This window comes from Pezoporus occidentalis, unplaced genomic scaffold (assembly GCF_034315485.1).
Source record: "Pezoporus occidentalis ecotype Australia unplaced genomic scaffold, CSIRO_AGI_Poc_V1 ctg66, whole genome shotgun sequence".
NCBI classification, from domain to species: domain Eukaryota; kingdom Metazoa; phylum Chordata; class Aves; order Psittaciformes; family Psittacidae; genus Pezoporus; species Pezoporus occidentalis.
Genome location: NW_026916009.1, coordinates 3,027,065 through 3,050,926, shown reverse-complemented (window position 1 = coordinate 3,050,926; position 23,862 = coordinate 3,027,065). Strand labels below are relative to the sequence as shown.

Genomic DNA, 23,862 nt, shown 5'->3' with positions numbered 1-23,862 from the left:
AGACAAAAAGCTTTTCCAGGATAGGCCCAAGGCTAAGGAATTTAGCCTTTCTTTTGCCCTAACTGCTGTTGTCAATATAAAAGTACTCTCCTTGCACCCATGCAGATCAAAAAGCACCCTGCTTTCCTCACTTCCAAAAAGAAAAAATTAAAATATTAAGAAAAATATCCTCTTAAAGGAACAAAAAGCACACATGAAAGAGGAAGTTACTCTGTTCATTTGCCCTTCCTTCGTTTGGTCATGTTATGAGCACTGCTGAGAATCCAACAGAAAACACATGAAAAGAAAGACACGATTTCTTGGCTGAGCATTCTGGATGAGACCTCCAGAACATCTCTGCTTGCTCTTTGGCCTATAGACAGGGAAAAACATACATGAACGCCAGCTTCAGCAGTAGGGCTTCAACAGGGCTGTCACAGTAAGCTACAGTTCCCAGTTTACTCACCTCCTCTGGCAGGAATCATCAGTGACCTTCACTAAATAAGGCAAATTCAAGATTTCCACAAAGAGCTTGGCTAGACTTGGGTCCCAAAGTCAAGTGATCAACATGGAATTGCTCACAGCCCCATACCACTTCCTCAATCATTTTTTCCTCTTAGCTTACAGCATCATTCAAAATGACCTTGTAAGTAACCTTGCAGTAGTGAAGCTGCTAATCCCCAAATGCTCTCACACTGCAGAAGATCACCATACATGAACACTGATGTTTTCTAAAGGACAAGAAATTAAAATTGCAGTGCTGGGTGATAATTGGCAATCTGATTCAGAAATAGCTCTTGAAACAGTAGAGCTCCCTACCAGGAAGCGGTTTTGTCCAGTGTAACAAGCACACGAGAACTTGCTTCTCACTTTACCTACCAATATGAAACAGCAGGAGGGGAAATATGCAGCAGTAAGGACACTGGGAAGAGGATGCAAGATCTTTGAAGCTGAAAGCACCTTACAAACAACATCATCTTTGAACAAAGGACTAGCCTGCTTGAAATGTGACAAGCTTGTATTCATAGCAGTAAAAAGCATGGATAAAAAGAGTCCCAGAAAGAATTAAAGGACAAGGAAATGTATTCTAGCTCAAGCACTTGAAGGAATAAAACAAGTTTTATGCGTCATGGTAGTGACATGTCACGCATTGTTTTCCAAATGTTTGTAACAATATTTTCTGCCTGGTAGCCTTTAAACACACACTGAAGAATAGCAAGAAAAGAATTATTCAAAGGTCCTAAAATAACAGCATTTTAAAAAAAAAACAAAAAACAACAAAACAACTGTATAAAAAAACATCTTGGTGTACATCTATTTCATGACTACAGGATGATCCAGAACAACATGGCTTTGAGAATGGAGCTTTGTTGAAGTGATACTCTGCTGCACCTAGGTGTCTTTGACGAAGGGCAGTAATCACCATAGCTTCTACTTCTCTTCCTCCTGCATGATGATGGAATAGTAAGAAATTGGTACACTGTCTTAAGTAAGCTTCTAGAAGCTATGGCCTGCAGCTTCTTCTTTCCCAGGAAAGCGCTATCAGTAGCTTCTCAGAACCTCTTCTCAGCACTTGAGAGAAACATTCCCAGTTCCAGAGCTCACAATATCTTCCACACAAAATGCAAAGTCAAATTTTACCCCTTGCAGACAGAACTGAGCAAAGAGGCAAACTTTGTACCATAAAATAAAATCCTTATTGTAGGACCAAGTCAGAATTATAGGGGCCTATATTAAAAACAACACAATTTAAAATTACCTAATGTACAAGAGGGAGTGATGCATGCTGGACAAAGTAACCCAAGCAAAGCCTAATGATGCACAATGTTCGTCTTTCACTAAGGACAGCTGCTGGTGAGGGAACAGTTCTGACTGAGTCAGAACCACACAATCATTGGGTTGAAAGGGACTTCTGGAGATCGTCTAGTCCAACCCCTGCCTACCAAGCCAGGGCCACCTAAAGCAGGTTACACAGGAATGTGTCCAGGCAGGTTTTGACCACCACCAGAGAGAGAGACTCCACAAGCTCCCTGGGCAGCCTGTTCCAGTGCTCTGTCACCCTATACGTAAAGTTCTTCCCCATGTTGAGGTGAAACTTTGCATATTTTAGAATGCCCTCTTCCAAGAATGAATCAAGTGTAAAAAGTGATGGCTCATCAATTTATGAATTATATGTATTAAAGGTTTTAGAAAAGTAGTTGCTAACAACTGATTTTGACTTCTACAGATTTCCAAAGAAAGAGCAAAGTTTGTAACGTGGTCTAAAATTGCTCTCTAAAGAGCATCTCTCCTGAACGTTTGGGGTGCTTCATGTACATGTTTTGAGTGTATTTTGTCCTTGGTCATTAAGTACACACACAAAGCAAATTAGCATTGACGGACAGTAATTTTCCATGTCATCGAAAAAAGCTTATTGCAAAGTGGTTGTAAAACTCCATGAAGTGTAAGAAGGTGACAATGAATTTAAAATATTTATGGCATGAATGACAAACATGCTTGCAAATGTTATCTGAAAAACTGCAACAAAGTAACTCCAAAATGCTATCAGAAATACGAGTAGTTTAAGAGTTTAAGTCACTGGGGAGAATTTTCCTTTATTAGGGTCTCCCTAGGATCCCCACCACAAACTGCATTTTTGCTGGGTTATGTTTTTTGGGTTGGGGGGGGGATGTGAATGTGGGGGAGGTGTTGTTTTGGGGTTTGTCTGGTTGGTTTTTATCTCCGAAGAACACCTTAGCAGAAGCTATCAGCTTTGACAGAACACCAAAATTCTGGCACTGAACCATAAATTGACCATTACCATAAAAAGAACTGCTAAATGAGAAACCATGTGCTCAGTATAAAACTAATTTCATGCTTTCAAAAGCACACAGTGGCTTCTAGCTAGATAGTGGCCCTGGGACTTGCAAAGACAGATTGGCTAATACAAATGGTGTGTGCTCCTGATGCAGTCTGCTTAGCCAAGCTTTACATGTACTGGCAGTAAATGGAAATTCTCGAATCTTCTGTCAAACAAATACACACTTATCTATAACTTTAGAGCTGAAAGCTATAAAACAGCTGCCTCATAAATATATTTAGCAGGAAAACGCATGAGCTGTCCTAGTTCCTCATAAAAAAAACCCACAGCAGTCTTTACATAGTAAGCAAAGACATTTCTATAGCAAGCAAGCAAAACAGTTTAATAAATACTTTTAGCATCTTTCCTCCTTTTATAAAGGAAATTACTATCAGAAAATGCAAATATAATCATAGCAGGTCTCACCACAATCTAAGCATTCCTGTTCTGCCAATGTGTTTAATAAGTAACTCAGCTGAACTATTTTTTGTGTGTGTGTGTTCTGCTATAGGTGAAATTCTCAATAAAAGACTTTTTTAAAAATACATCAGTACAAAGTCTATTTAGTTCATGATAATGCTTCTTTCGAGCTTAAAGATTTACTACTAGAACTTTGTGGCTACCTTTAGCACACTATCTGTTCCCTTAAATAAAACTTACTGCACTAAATCTCAAATTTAACTGATTAGGGAGAAGCGTCAGTAATTTTATACCCTTCTCAAAGCAAGTTGTCAGTGCAAATGAATTACTGGAAGCTGTCCTGGCATGACAGGTCATAACTTTTAATATTAACAATGACAGACATATGCAAGACATATGCAGTTTATTGCATTCTGTACTTTCTTAGTTTATCTGGAGAATCCAACAGCTCTTGCATTTTACGTATCATTATAACTATAATTTGAGATTTAACACGGCAGAAAGCAAGCTCTGGTAAGAGGTATTTAGTCACACTGTCAATTAGCTTCTTTCCATAACAATAATACAGCTTCACTGACACATTCCAAAACCATTTAAAATGCATAGAAAGTCACCTACTGGAAAGATATCCTCTGCAAACAGCAAGCAAGGAAAGGGAGCTTACCACATATTTAGAGTTACTTTAAATACTGAAATAAGACAGGAAGAAAAACATGCATTATATGCCTTGCCATTTTTCTTAACCTTCCCACTGGAATAACTGAAACACAAACAACATGCACACAGAAATAATGCCAAAGATGTAAACATCCACTCTTAATATCATATCAGAGAGAAATTCAGTGAAGTTTAGTAATAAAAATCATGCTCACCTCTACTGGGAAGTCCACTCCACATTATGGCAATACTATTTAAGCAGCTTAAACAGCAATCAAGTTACATAAACAAAACTTCCAGTATGTGACCAATATGATCTACGCTGCTACAGAGACTTGGCTCCAGCCCTGATCAACTGTGTGACAGTACACTGTTATACCAGTGCAGCCTCAAACCTTCCCAGATGCCGGCTTATTGCATTGCTCATTGAAAATCCTTCACACGCTGGCAACATTTTAAGGAAGGACAAGCACACTCTGAGTCATTTGTAAAGAAAGCAAAGCAATTTCAGTTCTGTATCTTCATGCGTACCGAAACACAGAGCACTGTCAAAGTAGAAGTCTGAGGTGAATTTATGCTGAGAAACAGGCAACCCAAGCTTTCATTATCAATGCATGGAATCAGCTACAGTGATCAAATTCAAACAAACCATCAGGAAAAAAAAAGAAAGATACAATTATGAAAGGCTCTACAGATTCAGCTCCAAACCACACAGAACGAAGAATCATCCATCTAGACTGTGTAAATGTTAAAAATAGCTCTGTCTTTTCTACAATGAACACGAGACAGGGGAAAATCAGTAGCCTGTATTGTGATGAGGTTCGTTACTGGAAGAAAATCCTCCAATAAAAATTAATGATTCCTCACAGCTTTTCTAAGTAAGATTAATTTGCAATTATGCAAATGAAGAAATAAGTACTTTTTAACCACATAATAGACAAAGTCTGTGATACATAAACAAATAGGTATTAAAGAGAAGCATAAATATTTGGATTAAAAATTTCAGAATACTGACCCAGTAGAGATCTGTACAGTCCAGCAGATTAAGCATTTGTACAAAAAAAAACAATAACTAAAACCATGACATTACAGGACCAGTACATTTGTCCTTTAAAACAACAATAATTTTTAATTACTATGAAAAATCTCCGTGGCTTATTAAATTCATGCTTGTAGTACTCCCACACAGGCTTCCCACTATGTAAATCTTTTTTCGGGTACTCCATACGTTTTCTTGCCCAAAAAAGGTAAGAGGGCATGTGTCTCTGTGCATACTCACACCCACAGAGATACACAGTACAATAAGAACCAGATGTAATCACGACTAGGTTAAGTTTGCAAAGGAATAGAAAGGCGCAGGAGTTTTTATTATAATACCTGTACAATTATGCAAATATACTACTGTGTCATGAGACAACTAACAACTATGAGAGACATTTTGGCAGGATCTGATCACAGATAGGACACTTAATGTTTTACTTTTGCAAGAGAAAAATAATAAACAAATTTGACTTGATATTTTTTCAGTCATTTTAAAAACAGAAATCACTTGTATTCAGTTTGCATTTCCAACAGTGATGGCTCTGTATTGACAGATACCTTTTCATCTCAGCTGTCTATACCTGTAAACCACGGATCACAACCTTCAAAGAGATAGTGAAGAAGAAATCCTTAGAGCAACACGAACTCAACTGATTTCAGCAGCTCTCCAGGCTGTTTAAATTATAAGGGAGACCCCCCAGCCTGAGCAGAAGTTGCTACCTCACCACTCCTGCAGATGTTCTCAGCTGGAAGTCATGGCTGTTGAGCAGCTGTATTTTTGTCCTAGATTCTAGAACATCTGTTTATCTGCTGTCTTAAATGCTAGGTCTTTACAACAGCATAGCTGCCCCTGAAAGAGGTAAAACTCTCAGAGAAGGAATTTTGAAGAGAATTTTGATACAAGAAAATATTTGTGCAAGCTGAGAGCAAAGCTTGCCTACTGGGGTAGCCAATTTTATTTTGAAACCCTTCCCCACTCCATGCAAACCACCACCCCTCCATAAACCGCTTTTTTCCATACTAGTCACATACTTCATCTGTTTGCTTACAAATCTCATTCATGTGCTCCCTACCTCCTAGAGAATGAAGTGGAGGCTACAGACAAATAACTGGTCTGATAATCTCTACCAAATTAAAAAAAAGTTGGGTTTTCGTTTTGCCATAAGGGAGTTTTTTAATGTTTTGCTCCAATTACTTGAAAACAACCAACCTCAATGAAACAATAATTTTCCTTTTTTATTTTTTTTTTCTTAAGGCTTCCATTGAAGGCACGTATCAACTACTTACTTTTTTTTATTGATTTTACCAATACTTTCATGCTGCAGCTACTCAAATGCAGAATATAATGGATATAGTTTGTAGTTATTAATAAACAAGAAACCATCTTTAATGTCAGCTCTGTCCCTTTGTATTAGCTTTCATCATCAACATTTTGTAAGGAGTATCAAATGTACCAAAACAATAAAACACAGCCCCTTAATTTCAGAGCAGCTAATCACAACTGCTGTGAAGACAAACAGCAATCATTTATCATACATACATTTCATACTGAAAGAAAAACATTAAGTTACATAATATTACATACTTCTTGATTAAGTTGTGGAAGATACTCAAGCAGTGGAACAAATGTGGAACCATTTACCAAGTGCAGTCTTGTTCAAAAGACCACTGAGTGAAAAAAGCAGTCAACGTACCCTGCAGCAAAAAGTGAAATACTAAGTTTCTAATCAGCTCCCCGATTTAAGTTGTATTACGGGAACATAACTCTTTTTTTATTATTACACTGGAGAAAGGCTTTTTAGCAATAGTCTAATCTTTTCCAAATAGAAAAGCAGATTTTAACACAGAGTAGGATAGCAAAGGAGGGAGCAACCCCTGCCACATAGGGCAAGAAGGATGAAGGCCCGAGGTATCAGTCCACCTTATGCCCCCACAGCAGCAGCTTTTTTCCAACTGCTTTCCAAAAGGTTGGGCTGTAGGCAGCACACATGGAGGGCAGAACAAAAAAAGGTTTTGGCGCAACACAAGAAGCATAAACTCACAAGGATTTATACTGCCCTCATCCTCTCTGTAGACTTATACACCGTTTCTATAGCTATGCATGCATGCATTTAGTAGGACCCAGCTCACAAAACTGTTTCAAGATACTTCTGATTGCTGCTTAGCATCCCTCTGAGTGCTTGGTAGAATAATTCATAAAGATCTCCTGTAATAAAAATCAGATTATCTTTGTTCTTTTTTTAGAAAAAGGAAAGACGAACATTGATGAGGAATTTGAGGACCTAGATCAAGAGGCTTAAGGTAAGCAAAAATTCTGTTCTCCATTAAACTGGCACAAGGCAGACCTAGATGGCAACTATTCTACCTGCCAGAAAGCTAGTCTTGGCTCAGCTGAGGATTCAAACCTACATAACAAAGACCTCCATTTATGAACAGATTCTTCTGACAATTAAAAACCAAGGGAGAACTCCACTGAAATCAGAGTAATGCAGTGCAGTTTCTTTCTGTTGTAACTGACTGTAGTTTAATCCTTCACTGACCTAGTCACCTGGTAAAGTAATTTAATTAATGAAAAAAAAAAATTCCTCAGTTGCACCAGACCAAAGGGGAACACGAGACACTATTCACACTTCCCAACTCTAGACACTTAATTTGGAAAACTAATACACAAGTTAGCTATATGGTCTATGGATTCTTTGAAGGATAATTCTGAGCACTTTAATTGTAAGCCTCCCTGCCTCCATTAACTTAAAAGGAGGCTCAGACTTACAACTTAACATGGCATCACACAAGGAAGCAGAGCAATTCCAATCTCTATTCCCAAAAGTGAGAAAAGTCTGCCTTTTCTATACTCCCTCTTTTCTCCTCCCATGTCTAATATTGCTGCTTTACCTTCTCCATCACACAAACATTACTTTTTGTGACCTGATTTATGTCATGAACACAACAGAAGTCTAGTAATTTATGTGTTTATTTTGCTAGTTTAATAGATCCCTGGCTGTGAACCAGCGTGTAGGTAATCTCTCAGGAAATCATACTGTGATTACTTCCTCAGTATCCCAGGGGAACAGGTTAACTTGTAGGACTGCTCCCTACAGAGTCACAGCACAGATCCCACAGCATCTGAAAACTGTCCTGCGAGGTCAGAGATTTCAAGAGCAAAAAGGCACAGCTGTTATCAAGAACACACCGCGAGAGGACTGACATCCCAATCTCATTTCCAGTCAGACCTACAGAAAGGTCTTCAAACAGGCACTAATGAGTGCCAGCCAGACACTAAAGCACATATGCTCTTTAAACAGCCCAGAACCCAGGAAAAAGGATTCTGCTTTGCCCGCTCCTAGAATTTGAGCATTTTCTATAACTAAAGTGAAATTAACCTACCCATTTCCAGGGATCTGTAAAATTTGGACTTCCATGGGTAATTATAGTACATTTAAAACTACACCAACCGTTCCCGTATTAGCATGAGGGCAAAGGAGAGTCAATTCACCACAAGATACCACCCCAGGGAACATGTAATGAGAATTTCTGGAGCAAAAATCGGTGTCACCTCCAGAGGAGAGCCAGGAGGAACATAGCGAAGCCACCCACAAGACTGGCCACAGCATATATTTATGAAGCAGTCGCTGTTATCCCTACAGATAGCACACTTAATACAAAAGGCCTAAGAGAACAGAGAGGCAGCAGGCGCCTACCCCTCCCGCGGCCGACGGCTCCATTGCCCGGGCTGCAGCACCACCTGGTGTCACCGTGCGGCACCGCAGCCGCACCGCCCGCCCATCTCCAGCCTGAACCGCTAACACGTTAGCTGTGTGCTGCTAGCAGGCAAGGAGGCAGGCGGTCTTCACTTACCGTTCTGTTCAAACTGGTTCCTCCCCTTTGAGGAGCAAGCACTTTAGCCCTTGTTTTCGAGGTGACAAGTGGGATTTAGGGTGCTCCAAGCAGCTGTGACCTGCCCCACGGCTGTCACTGCTGCAGGCTCCAGCAAGTCATGCTGCTGAAATGCATTTAGCAGGCCCACTCCAAAATACATCTCCTAAGGCTGCAAGGAACTACCCCATTCTTTTCCTGCTTATAGGAAATAACTAGAATAATCTCCAGTTCAAGCTGTGGAAGCAAATATACACTTTCTTATTTTCCTGAGACTTCATTTATTTCCTTCTGACAGAAGCCTGGCCATACATTAGATACGCCTGTGACACACATAGGGATGGCCCCCTGGGAACGGCATCACTGACAAACTTCAGCCTGAGATGCAGTATGAGAGAATGTGCATGACTGATAACACTAACATAAGCAATAGCGAAGGCTCTAACATCACATGCAATATACTTTTCCCATGGAATACTGCTTTTTTCACACGTAATTTTTAGCACTAAAGAAAATTAGTTCAATGAGTGGATCACCAAAGCCTTCTAATTTCATCTCTTTCTTTATTTGCTCAATATGAAGTAGCTGTTAAACTTTATTTGCAATTTTACTAGCTATAAATTAACTAAACTTGCAGGTAGAGCTACAAGAGCAAAACAGCTTCTAGATTTCAGTAATGGGGTGGGGGAGTCAAAATAAACAAGTTATAAAAACAGAGTATGCTTTTTAGAAAACATTTTGCTAAATGCCTTTTGAAATTCCATGACAATTGTACCCTTATTCTAAAACACAGAGAGATAACTTTAAAGTTACCTCTAAAACGATTTCTAGACTTTAAATATATAAAACCTCATCTATAGATTGCGGAGCATTATTGCCGAGACACGGAATTTCAGTTACCAGATCTTGGTAAACTCTTCAATAGTGGTACAATAAGAACCTATTACTGAAAGTTACAAGCAACAAATTGAGGTTATAGTTGTAATACACAGTGAAAGCCAACAATTACAAAGAATGCTTTATAACTACCTGAAGCCACCTGTCACAGAGAAGACCTCAGAAGAGGATTAATATGAAAATATGTCTCATAACTCCTTTGTCATGTTCATCCCCATTTGGAAGAACATCCACCAAGAGCCAAGGAGGCTGGAGGCAGTGGTGGTGCACACATCAGTTCTGTCACACAGGATCAAGGATGTTCTGGCAGGTCTGTAAACCTGGGTTTTGTACTTTCAATGAATACCCACAATCATGTGTATTTTCCATGACTTTTTTTTTTTTCCAATCAGAATATTACTAATTTCACATTCATCTTATGAAGACAGAGGAATACTCCAAACAGAGATCTCAGGAAGCTTTCTGCAAAGGTTTCTGTTGTGTGCTGAACTGTTCACCACTGGGCTCGATAGCAGGATATGCAATTATAACAATGAAGTATGAGAGGGGCTATTTGCTTCCTTTGCACGTGGAATAAAGTCTGTTCACTGTGGATGTTCTCATACCATCTGCACAATTAATTCTGTTTACAACATTAGCCAAAGAAATGGGAAAGTCAGACTCCCATTATGAGAGGTAATGACACTCCAGAGGACATGGATTAAAACTGAACCTGGATGATGTCAATTTATAGGAAAATTAATTTCTACTTATTTTTGGAAAGCGTTCTTTGAGAATTACATTTCAGTAAGTCATATTCTCATAGGGGCTCCTAAGCAGTATATTAAATGGTCTATAAATTAGGATTTCTCATAGATATTAAAGAATTTTAAGAATGCACACAAATAATTTTAGGTGTTATTCAACGGGAATTTAATCTTTTGGACCACAGGCCTTACCCAAGTGATAATCTTATGTTACTTGGTTCTAAACAAAACAAAACAATACCACAGACTTCAAAAACAGCCAAATCCATTAAGAATCAGAATCAGAAAAAGCTAAACCCTTTAATGCAGTTTGACTGTTTCTATACAAAACCAAAAATAACCCCAAAGCAAGTCCCCTCATGTAGCTAATTAAAAAAAAAAACAAAAAACCTTTTTCATGAAGATTTGAGATTTGTTACTTCATCAATACCAAGTGTTAATAAACAGCAACTTTTGTTTCTGCTAGGCAATAAGTCCTTAAACCTGCAGCATTTTATGTATCTCAGAACTAGAAAGAATAACTTGTTATACATGCTTGTGACGTAAAGAATACTTCCCAAGATCAACTTTGGCCCTTTTTGATTCTATGGAATGTAAAAACCCCCTGAATTTTCTTTAACAAGAAAACAAAAAAAAAAAAAACATAAGTATATCAACTATCAGTAAGAAAAGCAGCTTTATTGTGCTGTATCAGTTGGGACATTACAGAAAAAGGATAATCCTTCAGCAAAATCCTTAAACTATGAACAACAAAGCAAGAGACCTTATGGCATACTGGTACCCCTTAAAATAAGGGAAGGAGAGCTGCAACATCCTTACCCTTACCAACCATAGAAGACTGAATCATTTATATGTTGTGCTTACTTTCTTATATGCATAGAGAAGTAAGGGAAGACTACATCTTTTTCAGAATAGCTATGAGCCGAGTTTAATACTGAAATTAAAAGGCACATTTTGTGCTTTGCACCTTTACATGTTAAATGCGTTTTACCCAAGCATTTGGGACCTTTGTTCTGCCCAGTAAGTAAAAGCTATTATTTCAAATTACTTCTTACTTGAATAAGAGTAATTAAAATCCAGATCGCTGAAAGCAGAAACAAGGAAAGGGCCAGGCCTGTGAATTCCAGCTCTACTCCTTCTCTTCCTACTACCACATTTCTTTTAAGATGTTTCTCCTGTGCGCACAGCATCCTTCTAGAATTTTGTTTTGGGAACAAAAGCAGCTGACAAAATGCATGACTCTCTAGAGCCACAACAGCTACTTTGAAATAGACCATATCTCAACTACACAAGGCTCAACACAGCCATTAATCATGCATTAACACAATATTGCCTCCATACAAGTCGACTTCACAGAAAGAGAAATCACCAGTAATTCCAAACATGGCAAAGTATTATAACTACTAGTATTATTACTCTATATTAAGTTTACTGGTTAAGTTAGGTGGGGAAGGTAGAGTTTAAAAGCTTCCTCAGATTTCTTGACCAAAATCCAGCATCTCATACTAATAATGTACCTGTGCTTGTACTTGCAAACAAAGTGCCGGGAGCTGTACTTGTAGGGAGTTTTCCATTATTTAGCTGCTTCACTCTTTTCAGGTGAGACTTCCCATTGTAATGAACTTGAGCTTGTGCTGCAGAGTTCAGCTGTATGTTGCACACTTCACAAAAGGAAAACAGTATCTTCTTTTTTTCTTTGCTTAATTGATAGTCCTGCCTGTCATTCCTCAGTCCTTTTTCTTCAAAACTCTGTGGAATAGCTGCTTGATTCATAATCCCATCTTCAAAGACGTGGTCAGGACTTAAAGGACGCTTCATACCTACAAAGCAAACAGCCAGAATTGTTACCAGAAGCCGACTAATAATGCTTACTGTTAAATCAGCATTTTCTTTTTTAAAATGTTACGCAACACGAACCAAAGACCAGTTCCAACAAATAAGGTTCCAAATTGTGGAGGCGTCACTTAGTAGAGAAATACATGAATTTGTGACACATCACAGAGCTCAGAAGTAGTAAGTTGGCAATATATTACGGTCTGCGCACAACAGCTCTCAACAAGTAATTTTTTTCTGTAGGCTATTTTAAAGCAGATTTATTATTGCATCTCTAGCAGATTTTAAGATTATTTTCAGAAACATTTCCTTTGCATTGCTGAACACTAGTTCCAGAGCTTTTTACTTTCCAATGCCCATAGTTGTAGCCACTGCCCCAAATTATTCAACAAAAAGGATGCCAACAAAAGATGTTACTGAAACACTGGAAGACTGCACTGTTCAAGTGATACTAATGAATACTTTCCACTTTTACATACACCCAAACCTTCAGCCTCCCTCCATACAAACCTTATGTGTATTGTAAACTGTCAACACCTTCACAATTAAACTACTATAGAGAGAAAATGCCAGCTAGATGTTAGTCTTATGGGAGCTACACAAATCACAGTAAGTGACAGTTCCTGAAAAACAATCCAAGAACCTGAAGTACATATTTGTGCCTACAGAATCAAAACCTCATCATGATAAACGAACCAAGCTCCACAAAGAACTGTCTATATATATGGGCGGAGATGTGGAGGCATGTATTTCATTTAAGGTATGCTTCTAAATCAGTAGAAGAAGAAAGGTGGGGGAAGGGGTCTCTTTGTAATGGGGAAAAGGTTTTGGGAAATTAACATAGAAAAGACTTCAGATTTCTTGGCTAAACAACTTCCTGTTTACACTTTATTCCTTTCTCCCACCACTCAAATACTCTTAATCTACCAAAGGGTGGCTCAGGGAGCTGTGCAGAGGAGCAGCTCTTTCCAGGCAAGAGTGTACCTATATATATATTTATAGGTATATATGAAATTACATATATATATATATTCAGTTTTCAGAAGCACAGAATCATAGAATAGTTAGGGTTGGAAAAGACCTTAAGATCATGTAGTTTCAAGCCCCCCACCATGGGCAAGGACACCCGACACTAAACCATGCCACCCAGAGTGGGGCTGTGTAGAGTAAAGGGTGGTGAGGCACTTCCTCCTTAGATCCAATCTAAACTTTTCCTGTTTAAGTTTTAACCCGTTACCCCTTGTCCTGTCACTACAGTCCCTAATGAAGAGTCCCTCTCCAGCATCCCTATAGCTCCCCTTCAGATACTGGAAGGCTGCTATGAGGTCTCCACGCAGCCTTCTCTTCTCCAGGATGAACAGCCCCAACTTTCTCAGCCTGTCTTCATAGGGGAGGTGCTCCACGCCCCTGATCATCCTCATGGCCCTCCTCTGGACTTGTTCCAACAGTTCCATGTCCTTTTTATGTTGAGGACACCAGAACTGCACACAATACTCCAAGTGAGGTCTCACGAGAGCAGAGTAGAGGGGCAGGATCACATCCTTCAACCTGCTGGTCACACTCCTTTTGATGCAGTCCAGGATATGGTTGGCTTTCTGGGCTGCAGGCACACACTGAAGCCGGCTCATGTTCATTTTCTCATCAACCAACACCCCCAAGTCCTTCTCTGCAGGGCTGCTCTGAATCTCTTCTCTGCCCAACCTGTAGCTGTGCCTGGGATTGCTCCGACCCACGTGTAGGACCTTGCACTTGGCATGGTTAAATTTCTAAAGCGTGTCGAGGTCCCACTGGATGGCATTCCTTCCCTCCTGCGTATCAACCGAACCACACAGCTTGGTGTCATCAGCAAACTTGCTGAGGGTGCACTCAATCCCACTGTCCATGTCATTGACAAAGTTGTTAAACAAGACCGGTCCAAACACCGACCCCTGAGGGACGCCACTCGTTACTGGTCTCCACCCAGACATTGAGCCATTGACCACAACTCTTTGTGTGTGGCCATCCAGCCAGTTCTTTATCCACCGAGTGGTCCATCCATCAAATTGATGTCTCTCCAATGTAGAGACAAGGATGTTGTGTGGGACAGTGTCGAACGCTTTGCACAAGTCCAGGTAGATGACATCAACTGCTCTACCCCTGTCCATCAGTTCTGTAGCCCCATCATAGAAGGCCACCAAATTGTTCAGGCAGGGTTTCCCCTTAGTGAATCCATGCTGGCTGTCACCAAGCACCTTGTTGTTCTTCATGTGCTTTAGCATGCCTTCCAGGAGAATCTGCTCCAAGATTTTGCCAGATACGGAGGTGAGACTGACTGCTCTGTAATTCCCTGGGTCTGTTTGCTGACCCAGCAAAGAGGTTTTAAATGCAAAGTCCTGCTTTCAGCCCAGGAACCAGACCAGCGTGGATCTTTCTGCACACCTACCACCCTGTTAAGCAGGAGGAGTGAGGCACCAAACCTCCGCACACCCAGAAAATGAAACACTAAAGCAGTCATAGCAATCCTTCCCAAAACTGTGTAGCATTCACAAACAATACTAGAATACTCCTCTTGCTATTGAGAAAAGTATATTACCAGAAAAGTCTGTTTGGTTCTTTGGCACAAGTATGTGAATGATATTTATATGATGAGATAGTGAATTTCATCACATTCCTAACTCTAGCCCATGCTTAAAATCTTAGTTTTATACAGATTCCTCCTCCAGCATGATTCACCAATCAAGTATGATAAACAGTACAAAGACTTATTCATCTATGTTTCATATAACAAAGTCCTGTCATCAAGTAAAAGCTATAAACAATACATTCATTAATATATACATCACATGAAATATTAAAACAAAAAATCATTATTAAAAGTAATTGTAGGCTACAGGAACCTATTTGCTTTTAAAAACAAAATACTAGTGGATCCTGAAAACCTAGGCTAGACATTGTCACACTAAATCATTTAAGCCTAAGTATCATATTTCAAGGCAAGCAACCAATATCCTTGACTCAGCTGAGCTTAGATGACATTTTCATCTGAAAATTTAATCTGCTTAGAGCTTCGGTATTTGTTACTTTTCAGTGTATTTTTTAAACCATAAATAATGTCCCCTACCCCTTTGTTTTCTTTGTATTTGTATTGCAACAGCACTGTTGTAGCTTTTCCTCCCTAAAGTAAACGTTTTGAAACAAAAGTATTTATTTTTATATTACATTGGTTTAGATGCTATACTTATTTAATAATAGGTAGCAGCTTAAAAATCCTGGCTCACAAGAAATCTCATAAATTTGACTGCAGAAAGCAAATAATTCTTAATATATTTCAGTATTTCAATAATCTATAAGAACTTAGTTAAACTCAGTTGGTTTGGGTAATTTAAATATGGCAAACAGCTGCATTAGAAAGCTGCATGGACCAGAAGGCATACTGATGGAGCCAACAGCGCCTGCTGAGTACCTGTAACAGCACCAGAACTTTTCAAACGAGGGTTGGTTTGGAAACCACCAGCCTGATACTGCATTAGCCCGTTATCACTGCACCACGAGATACATACTCTCCTGAACTGCACACTTTGGTTTGCTTTCATGCAAGGGAACGAAACCTTTCAGCTGGTAAAGTCTGAGACTACTGAAACATGAATCAAGTGGGGAAAATCAGACCACTTGCCTCAAAAGTATACTCCTGACACAGCCAAAAATGTTTTCAGTATGGACACACCTTGAAAGAACAACCAATCACAGCAAGGACTCAAATTCTGCACCTACACCCTAAGGCATCCCAGCTGCCAGTCTAGAATTAACAACCTTCAGACAAACAAAAAGAAACCTCCATCCAAGTTTCACTTTTGTTTTTAAAAACAAAATAGTTCTAAACCCACTCTGACTACAAAGTACCTTCTTCCTTTGCATAACACAGGACAAAGGAGTCTTCAAATCAATCTCTTGCTACTAATTTACAAGCGAAAAAACCCACAAGCCGCAATTTCAAAATAACCCTTATTGCCTAAAGCTCCGCATCTAAATTAAAAGGTGACCTGATTATAAGCAGCAGTGACCTCCCAACAACTGATGGGAGCAGCAGATGCAAAGCGCACCTGAAAAAATACCTACATTGAGCACACTAAACTTCAGCTTTAGGAGGGTTTCCTGCAGCATGTTCTAACCAGTCCATCCTGGAGGGGACATGTACATGTAGCCAGAGATCAAACCCCACTACTCCTCAGAAGTCTGCCTGTGCCTACACAGAAATCCCAGCCCTCAACTTCCCAGGATCTGAGACACCTGAACATTTGGTGTAGAAAATCATTTGTTCCAACAGTCTTGTCCAGTCCCTTCTGAAGTGTTTAAGAAGAAAATGGTGGTGGCAAACACCCACTGAGATTTTACAGTATGCACATCTTTCACACAGCAATACAGCTTTTATCATCAGTTCTTGTGGTGTATGTATCTGTTCAAAAAATAGATTAGTACATCAAAGGTCCTATTTGTCTTTAAAGACAAGAAGGAGACACAGTTTTAAAGTTAGGGTTGGAAAAACACACTTTTAAAAGTCTATGCTGAAATGTCTTGGCTCTAGGATATACAGAACGAGTACAGTTCTTCACTGAGGCAATGTTAAGAATCTCACCACGAATGCAATTTATTTTGTAAGAGGTAACCTTTCTTTGTAAAGCCTTCTACTTTTATGAAAGACACTTGTACATACACATTAAATTCTAATTAAAAAAGAAAAACAAAAACAAAAACAAGAAAGCTCACTGACCAAAAAACTTAATCTTCCTATTCTATACATTTCCTAGTCACCCAAATTTACGCAAGCAAAAATCTGGCAAGTGTCTTTCTTTATCCTTTAAAAAGAGCTTTTCACTGCAGACAGATTTTGAAGAGTTCTGGATGGTACTTATTCTCACTCACCAGGAGTCAGATATGAAATGGGGCCATTTCATTCCTCAGGTTTACACATAGCTCAATAGCATTATCATGTAACAGAAGCAGCTACTTGAGCCTGCAGTCAGTGAACTGAGAATAAAGAGAAGTTGCATGATCATTATATTCTGCATAATCAAAAAAATCATTTAGAGTAATAGTTATAGCAGACAGGACTGTGAACTATTCAAAAGTAGACAAGAATAAAACCAAGAACATGAGTTCTTTCAAAGGGAGAAAGGATGGAAATTATATAAGCAAAATACAGTGGATCAATCCTGTGAGCTCCCACGTTTGTGTAACCTGGATACAGCACAGTATAAGCCGAGTCTCAGCAGCAGCTGATATGTAACAATATCCACTAATTAAAACGTCCCATACAAAAAGAACACGATTCTGTGAATCACACTGGAGTGACACACACATTATTACAAAGGTACTGCTATATCACTGCAGTTGTATTTACTCAATGACTTAGAGGACTAGAACCAATTAAAAACTGAAAGGGGAGAACATGAAAACGAGACCAAAAAATGGGAAACAAAGAGAAGCATCTGAGTATGTTAGACAACATCCAGCTGAAGGAGCCATAAAAAAAAGAAATCTGAGTCTGTAAAGGGATTACAAACCATATTCATCTTGCACAGGTACTTCAAAGTCTGCCACTTTCTCTTGCAAAAGGAAGTTCTGATTCAAACCAGATATACTCATCTTTACTTTGATAAAAGAGAGGAAGCAATGCAAGTATAACAGGTATTTTCAGGTATTTGACATAGGCTGTTACCTGACTAAACAAGTTGTCCCCCCATCACATTTCTTCCCAAGTACACAGAACTGATCTATCTGCATAGATTCTGCAAGCAATACTAGAGTGAGAATAAATTAGTGATTTATGACACAACATTAAAATTCTTGGGTGTCATGAGATACCCTCTTAGGATTTCTGAAACCACATCTTCCCAGCCTCTTGCAGCTGGCAAAAAAAATCTGAGCATGGACATCCTTTGTACTTAAAGCTCAAGGCAATTAGCCTTTCAGTTTAGCTAATTTATGTTTAAAGAGAGTTGTGCTTTCAGAGGAGCTACAAAGAAGCATTATATATTACAATGCTGTAGGTGAGAATGTGCAAATCTTTACTCAAAGGAAATAAGCTTTCGTTATCCTAACAAATTAGTGATGGTTACATGAAGCATTCTTTTCCTAAGTGCTGGTCTAAACTTTTGCAATGTCCATTCCTAATTAGTTGATACTTCAAAGAATCACTATGCTGGAAATGCAATTAGACTGCCATTCCTCTGTGGATGTGTGCCAGGTAAGCAAAACAGAAAATGTACTTTTAACAGACATATGGGCAAAGAGAATGTTCTCCTTTAGCCTTTGGAAATCGTCAAATGAATTATGGAAGACACAGGAACAAATATAAATTTTAACTGGCTTTCTATATAGTTAGATTTCCAAAAAGGTTCATTCAGACAGGGGTGGGGAGGGGGTAGGAGGGAGAAGAGAAAGACAGACCAAAGACTCAGCCTTGTGCTGTACACTTCTTAAGGACCTCCTATGGAGAAAAACTATCTATGCAGATGGACCAGCGACGTCTGCATGCACGCATTTGGAGCTGTGGTCTTGCACTGCGGCAAGTATGATTCCATTGTTCCCCCCACACCCCCCCTTTTTTTTTTCCCTTTTCCTTCTTTCTTTTTGTGTGTGAATGTTTTATGGCAGAGATGTGGAACTATCCTGAATATGTCTGGAGCATCATTTGAAAGAAACTCACTAGAGCTGCTTTTGAGAAGTCTTATGACCTTTCTTATATTTTTAAATAGTATTTCCTAAACATAGATAAACTATCAAGAGGCATATGGTTTGCACCATCTGGGCAACAAGTACTATTGGGATACTGTGGTGAACAGCATATGCATAGTGCCTTGTGCGCAGTATCCTACAGTGTTAAAAAAGCACTAGAGACTATTTTGAAGCCAGCCTTGAAAAATCCCCCATACACTTAAGGAACCAGTTCTCTTTCAGAAGATGTGTTCCTCCTTCTTTCAGTACAAATCAAAACAGAGAACTGCCATGTTTCATCTTCACCTTATTCTGAAATTCCTCAAGAAGGCATTGTATCCTGCAGTGTTTCCACCTGTCAAACTTTTCATTACCCATCCATACACATCTGATCAACTCTTTGTTATTTCTTTCATCTCTGCTCACAAAGCACATAGAATGTTTTAATTAAAAGTTACAGTAAAAACTGGATGGTTCTGAAAAATACATTTTTATTCCTTGTGACAGATAAAGAACAATCATGGTACACTGACCAAACTGGGTTAAGTAATTTTTTTGCCTGTATTTTGATACCAGTTTATCAATGCAAAGAAGAGGAAGTCAGTTTCCTTGAGAAGTTTTGAATGGTGTAGTATGACAGCCTCTTCACTAACACATTTTAGAGTATTTAACGTTTGAACGAGATTCCCTTTAAACTACAAAAACAGATGGCTGTTTCACACCACAAACATTAGCTGTTCAGTACAAGGTAATTCAGAAAACTCAAAACATTCAAGCAGCTAGTGTTTTGCTTTGTTCTACCAGCCTTGAAAATGTCCATACTAAGGAAACCTAAAATTAGGCCTACTGTACTATTTTGTGAGCTCAGTTAAACTGCAGTAAATAATATCACTCTCAATTTAGATTATCACAGACTGCAGTTGCATATGCCTCTGTCTGTAGCTAGCTCTAATTATAAGGTTGATCCTTTCCTCTTTAGTCCCCATACTTACAGACTTCTGACATTTTTTACATTAACAAGAATAGATTTACATATCAATTTATTTGCCAAAGAGATATAACCTCACCTGGCAGAACATATCTGACTGCTGCCAAGAACATTAATCAAGTTTGGAGACCAGAGAGCTACTTTGGATTATGCTTCAAGAAGAACAGATAGTTTTCCAGCATTATTGTAACATGATTTTACTTCATAAACCTTTGGACAAGTTGGGGTTTTCTATCTGGGAGCCTGTCCTGAAGCCATCACTTACCTTCAGTTAATTTACACTCTACTTTAAGTACTCTTACCTCATTGCAGATGAAAATCTAGATACCCAAAGTGTCCATCACATGACTCTATATGTCATCTTGGGCTTTTGTCCTCTCCTACCATATGCCTAAATCTATCAGAGAGAACAGACCTAGCAGGAAAATTGATACTCGGCTTCCGTAGTTTTCTCCATCAAGTCTGTTGAATAAATCCATACATGTCCAATAACCACACTGAGGTTTTATTCTATTAGGTAACACATAGGACACTAAACCACAGAGGCTGGACTGAAACAAAAAAGGGCCCATAATATCCCAGACATCACTGATTGTCAGTATTGGGTTATATTTACATCTTATTTCACCCAGGAACTCTAGCTTTCTTCAAAGACCTAAACACCAGGTATTCTGTATTTCTAAAGCAACATCTAGGAAGCAGGAAAACGCCCAAAAATATAGACAGACTTAAGTGAGTTCTTTGTTGGTCAAAGCCAGGACTAAAATACGTCATGTGTCAAAATGACAAGCAGCCAACAAAAACAACCAGTAATTAAAAAAAAAAAATAGGTGGGATGCTTTTAAAAGGTTGAACATGTGAAAAGCACAAGTCATTTTAATAGCAAGCCCTAACAAATTAGATCAAAATTTTCAAAAGCTTTATTCAATTCGGTACCTAATTGAATTAATTAATTAATAAAGCTTTAGTATTACTAGTAGTAATGAACAAAGCAAGTTTTCTTAAGCGTATTCCAAATTTTGCCCATTTTCACAATCTGCTCCCTTGAGACTAGGGAACTGTCTTATCGGTTACTAAATTAATAAATAAATTGAATTATATTGTCTCTAAGATAATTTTCTAAGACTATTTCCTAAATCTCCAGACTTCTGCAAAGTTGCTAGATCAGGTTTTTTACTTGCATCTTTCAAATACTGCATCCAAGTATTCTTTGAAATCAAAGGACTCCTCTTGTATCCCTCCACAGAAAAAAAAAAAAGAGAGGTACATTGAATAAAACAAAACATGAATTAGATGCATCTCAGCCAGATTTTACAACTTGGAAGAGCTGACAACAAACTTATAAAAGGAAAATGATGTAGAGGACATAGTTTGAACCTGCCTTCAACAATAAAAGGACAGCCAAAAAAAAGAAAAATCAGCTGTTTTTAAGAAAAATATATTTCTATACGTTTTAGAATCATCTCTAAAAACATAAGCTAGCAATAACCACTGCAAAGCAAATGGGTTTTAACTAGTTAGAGAACTGATACAGGATGTAAAGTATTTCTAGTGAATCGTCTGTTTTAATTATAAAAAAAAGTTTTAGGCATGAATTTGCATGAATAAAGATCAAAACCCACTGACATAATGGGAGATTCCCACAGGGTATTTGTACCTGGCTGCTGCTTTATCTTGCTCAAACGTAATCACATTTGAAGGGTAAATAAAGCTTTGATCTCAGGAAGCAAAAATCCTTTTCTACCTTTCTTCAAAATAGAAAGCTCACCTGAGCATAAGAGGAAGACACAGCAGAAAGGTATATTAAACAGCTGTCTTGTTCATATAGCCTAAGTCTGACAACGTTAGGAGCTGAATATAAGATATGCTGGAAATCATTAATTCAGGATAAAGCCTGGTAATGCTGCAAAAGAGCCCCTGGACACAAGAGCAAGAACTTTGAGGACTGCACAAATAATAGCTGGGCATGAACAAAGAGCAACCTACACTCAGAAACAGTGCAAGACTGAGACACATCAGCTTGCTTTATAGCACTAAGATACAAAGAAAAGAAAATCCTGCTCAAAACTGCAAGCATGATCAGCAGCAGTGAACATCAATTGTAAATCCTAATCCTAGCGGTGCGCCTAAAAAGATGGTCCCAGATCAGTTATCTGTAAGAAACTGTCAATGTCCATGTAAACAATTAATTCCCTTTTGGATCTGAAAAATATTGAAAACAAGAGTCCCTCATAGTACAAAGGTAAGGGGACATAGCACATGTTTTGTAGTATTAACTCCTTAAGACTTATGTTACAAGAGAATTACCCAGCTTGTAGTGACAGACCATGAGAACAGGCAAATGGATCACCTAGTTTGAAGTTGCCTGGAGGAAAAGACCAGGTTAAAGTTAGCATTGCCTTGAACATAATCCTTCACTCATCATTTTCCTTGTTAAAGGTAACCATGGCTCAGCATATTTTGGGCTGACACTGAACTCGGAGAGGCCTCTGGCAGAGCCAAAGGTACTACCACTCCCTAATTCCTCCTGCCCATACACCAAGCTTGTACAGACCTCTCCTAAACTTGAGTTGCCAGTCACCTCAGGCTTTAAGCAACTGCTGCCTTCAAAATCTGAATACCTATGTTCCACATTAAATTACACAATTCCATTCATAAAAAATGAGGCAGCCTTTTGCTGTTATTTCACACCCTGATACAGAAATAGCACACACATGTGCTTCCATGCTGAAGAGAACCCACACTGCTCTTCCCTGAATTATGAGCCTGCTAGAATGAGTGCATTTGGTTATAGAAATTGACAGACAAACGCTCCTCATTTCATTCCAGCCAGTGCAACGATACTATTGCATTAATCCAACTTGGGTTTGAATTTTTGGACATAACTCTAACCTTTACATTTTAACCGTAAACTGAAAGGCAGTACTTAAGAATTTGTGTGGGGTAACATTTGGTTTTCTTCACTTTCATTTGTATAAAATCAGTACACTATTTGTATATCATACTTCTATAACAATGACAAATGACATCTCCAAACAAAACTGGTCTAAATAGTATTTCTCAAGGCATTTATGTCTGGAAGACAGGCTTAGTGCATTGAGCCAGGAACAGAGAGGTTGAAAGGAAGTGGCCTGTGGGTATTCTCACAGTTCACACCTCTGTCTGTGTATCCCCCACCTGGAAGAAGGTAAAATGGGTGTAAAGGTGGGCCAAAACATGTGCATTTCCACTCTTGCATCTGGAATGGAAATCTCCCTTCACCCGTCAAATCAGTCCACACTGTCAAAGCAAGGGCATATTTTCTAGCATGCATTTGTGCTCATTATCAGCATCAGGTATGATCTGAGGCTTCTAAATTTATCTCTGCCACAGTACCTAAGAAACAAAAGAATGGTGCTTTTGTGCCAAAAATCAGTGAAGATTAAAGGTCTGCCAAAATAAGGGCCATTCAATTTCACCATCAAACTGAACAAACTGTGGAAGAATCACCTTACACCCACCCATATTACAGCGATGGGCCCAAGGCTTCAGCTTTCGCTGATTAGTGCATAAAGTGAGTTTCTCACAGTGTTGACTGCATACCAACTGCCGTGCTAACAAGCAGTGTCTTCCTTCGGACATTTACAAACATCAGAATGCTTATTCATGACAGTCCCACATATCATCTGCCATCCCAGATGGTGACTGGTGGGATGCTGATTTTGTCCTAAGGCAGTTACCACCCACCAAGATAGTATATGCAGGGCTAAACAAAAAGCATGTCCCATCTGCTGTCAAGTTTATAAGACTTTTTGAGACTTACTAGGTTAAGTTGATTTTAGATCAAACAGGTCAGGAGGCTATAGCTCTCTAAATGCCCAATAAAAGAAGGGTCAGTTGCACTGTAACAGACATGC

General features: G+C 38.8%; 1 protein-coding gene across 10 annotated transcripts in view; it reads right to left on the bottom strand.

Annotated features, from left to right (window-relative positions):
- Nucleotides 1–23,862, bottom strand: part of ZNF385B (zinc finger protein 385B) — a 177,025-nt gene that overhangs the window by 127,802 nt on the left and 25,361 nt on the right. For 5 of the 10 annotated variants that reach the window (XM_062640699.1, XM_062640689.1, XM_062640693.1 and 2 more), the window contains exon 2: nucleotides 11,970–12,272. In XM_062640699.1, the coding sequence (XP_062496683.1) occupies nucleotides 11,970–12,270 (301 nt within the window). In that variant the 5' untranslated portion in view covers nucleotides 12,271–12,272. Of the gene's footprint in view, nucleotides 1–4,110; nucleotides 4,774–11,969; nucleotides 12,273–17,184; nucleotides 17,206–23,862 lie in introns of those variants that run through there. The other 5 variants (XM_062640694.1, XM_062640698.1, XM_062640700.1 and 2 more) reach the window with 5 other exon arrangements.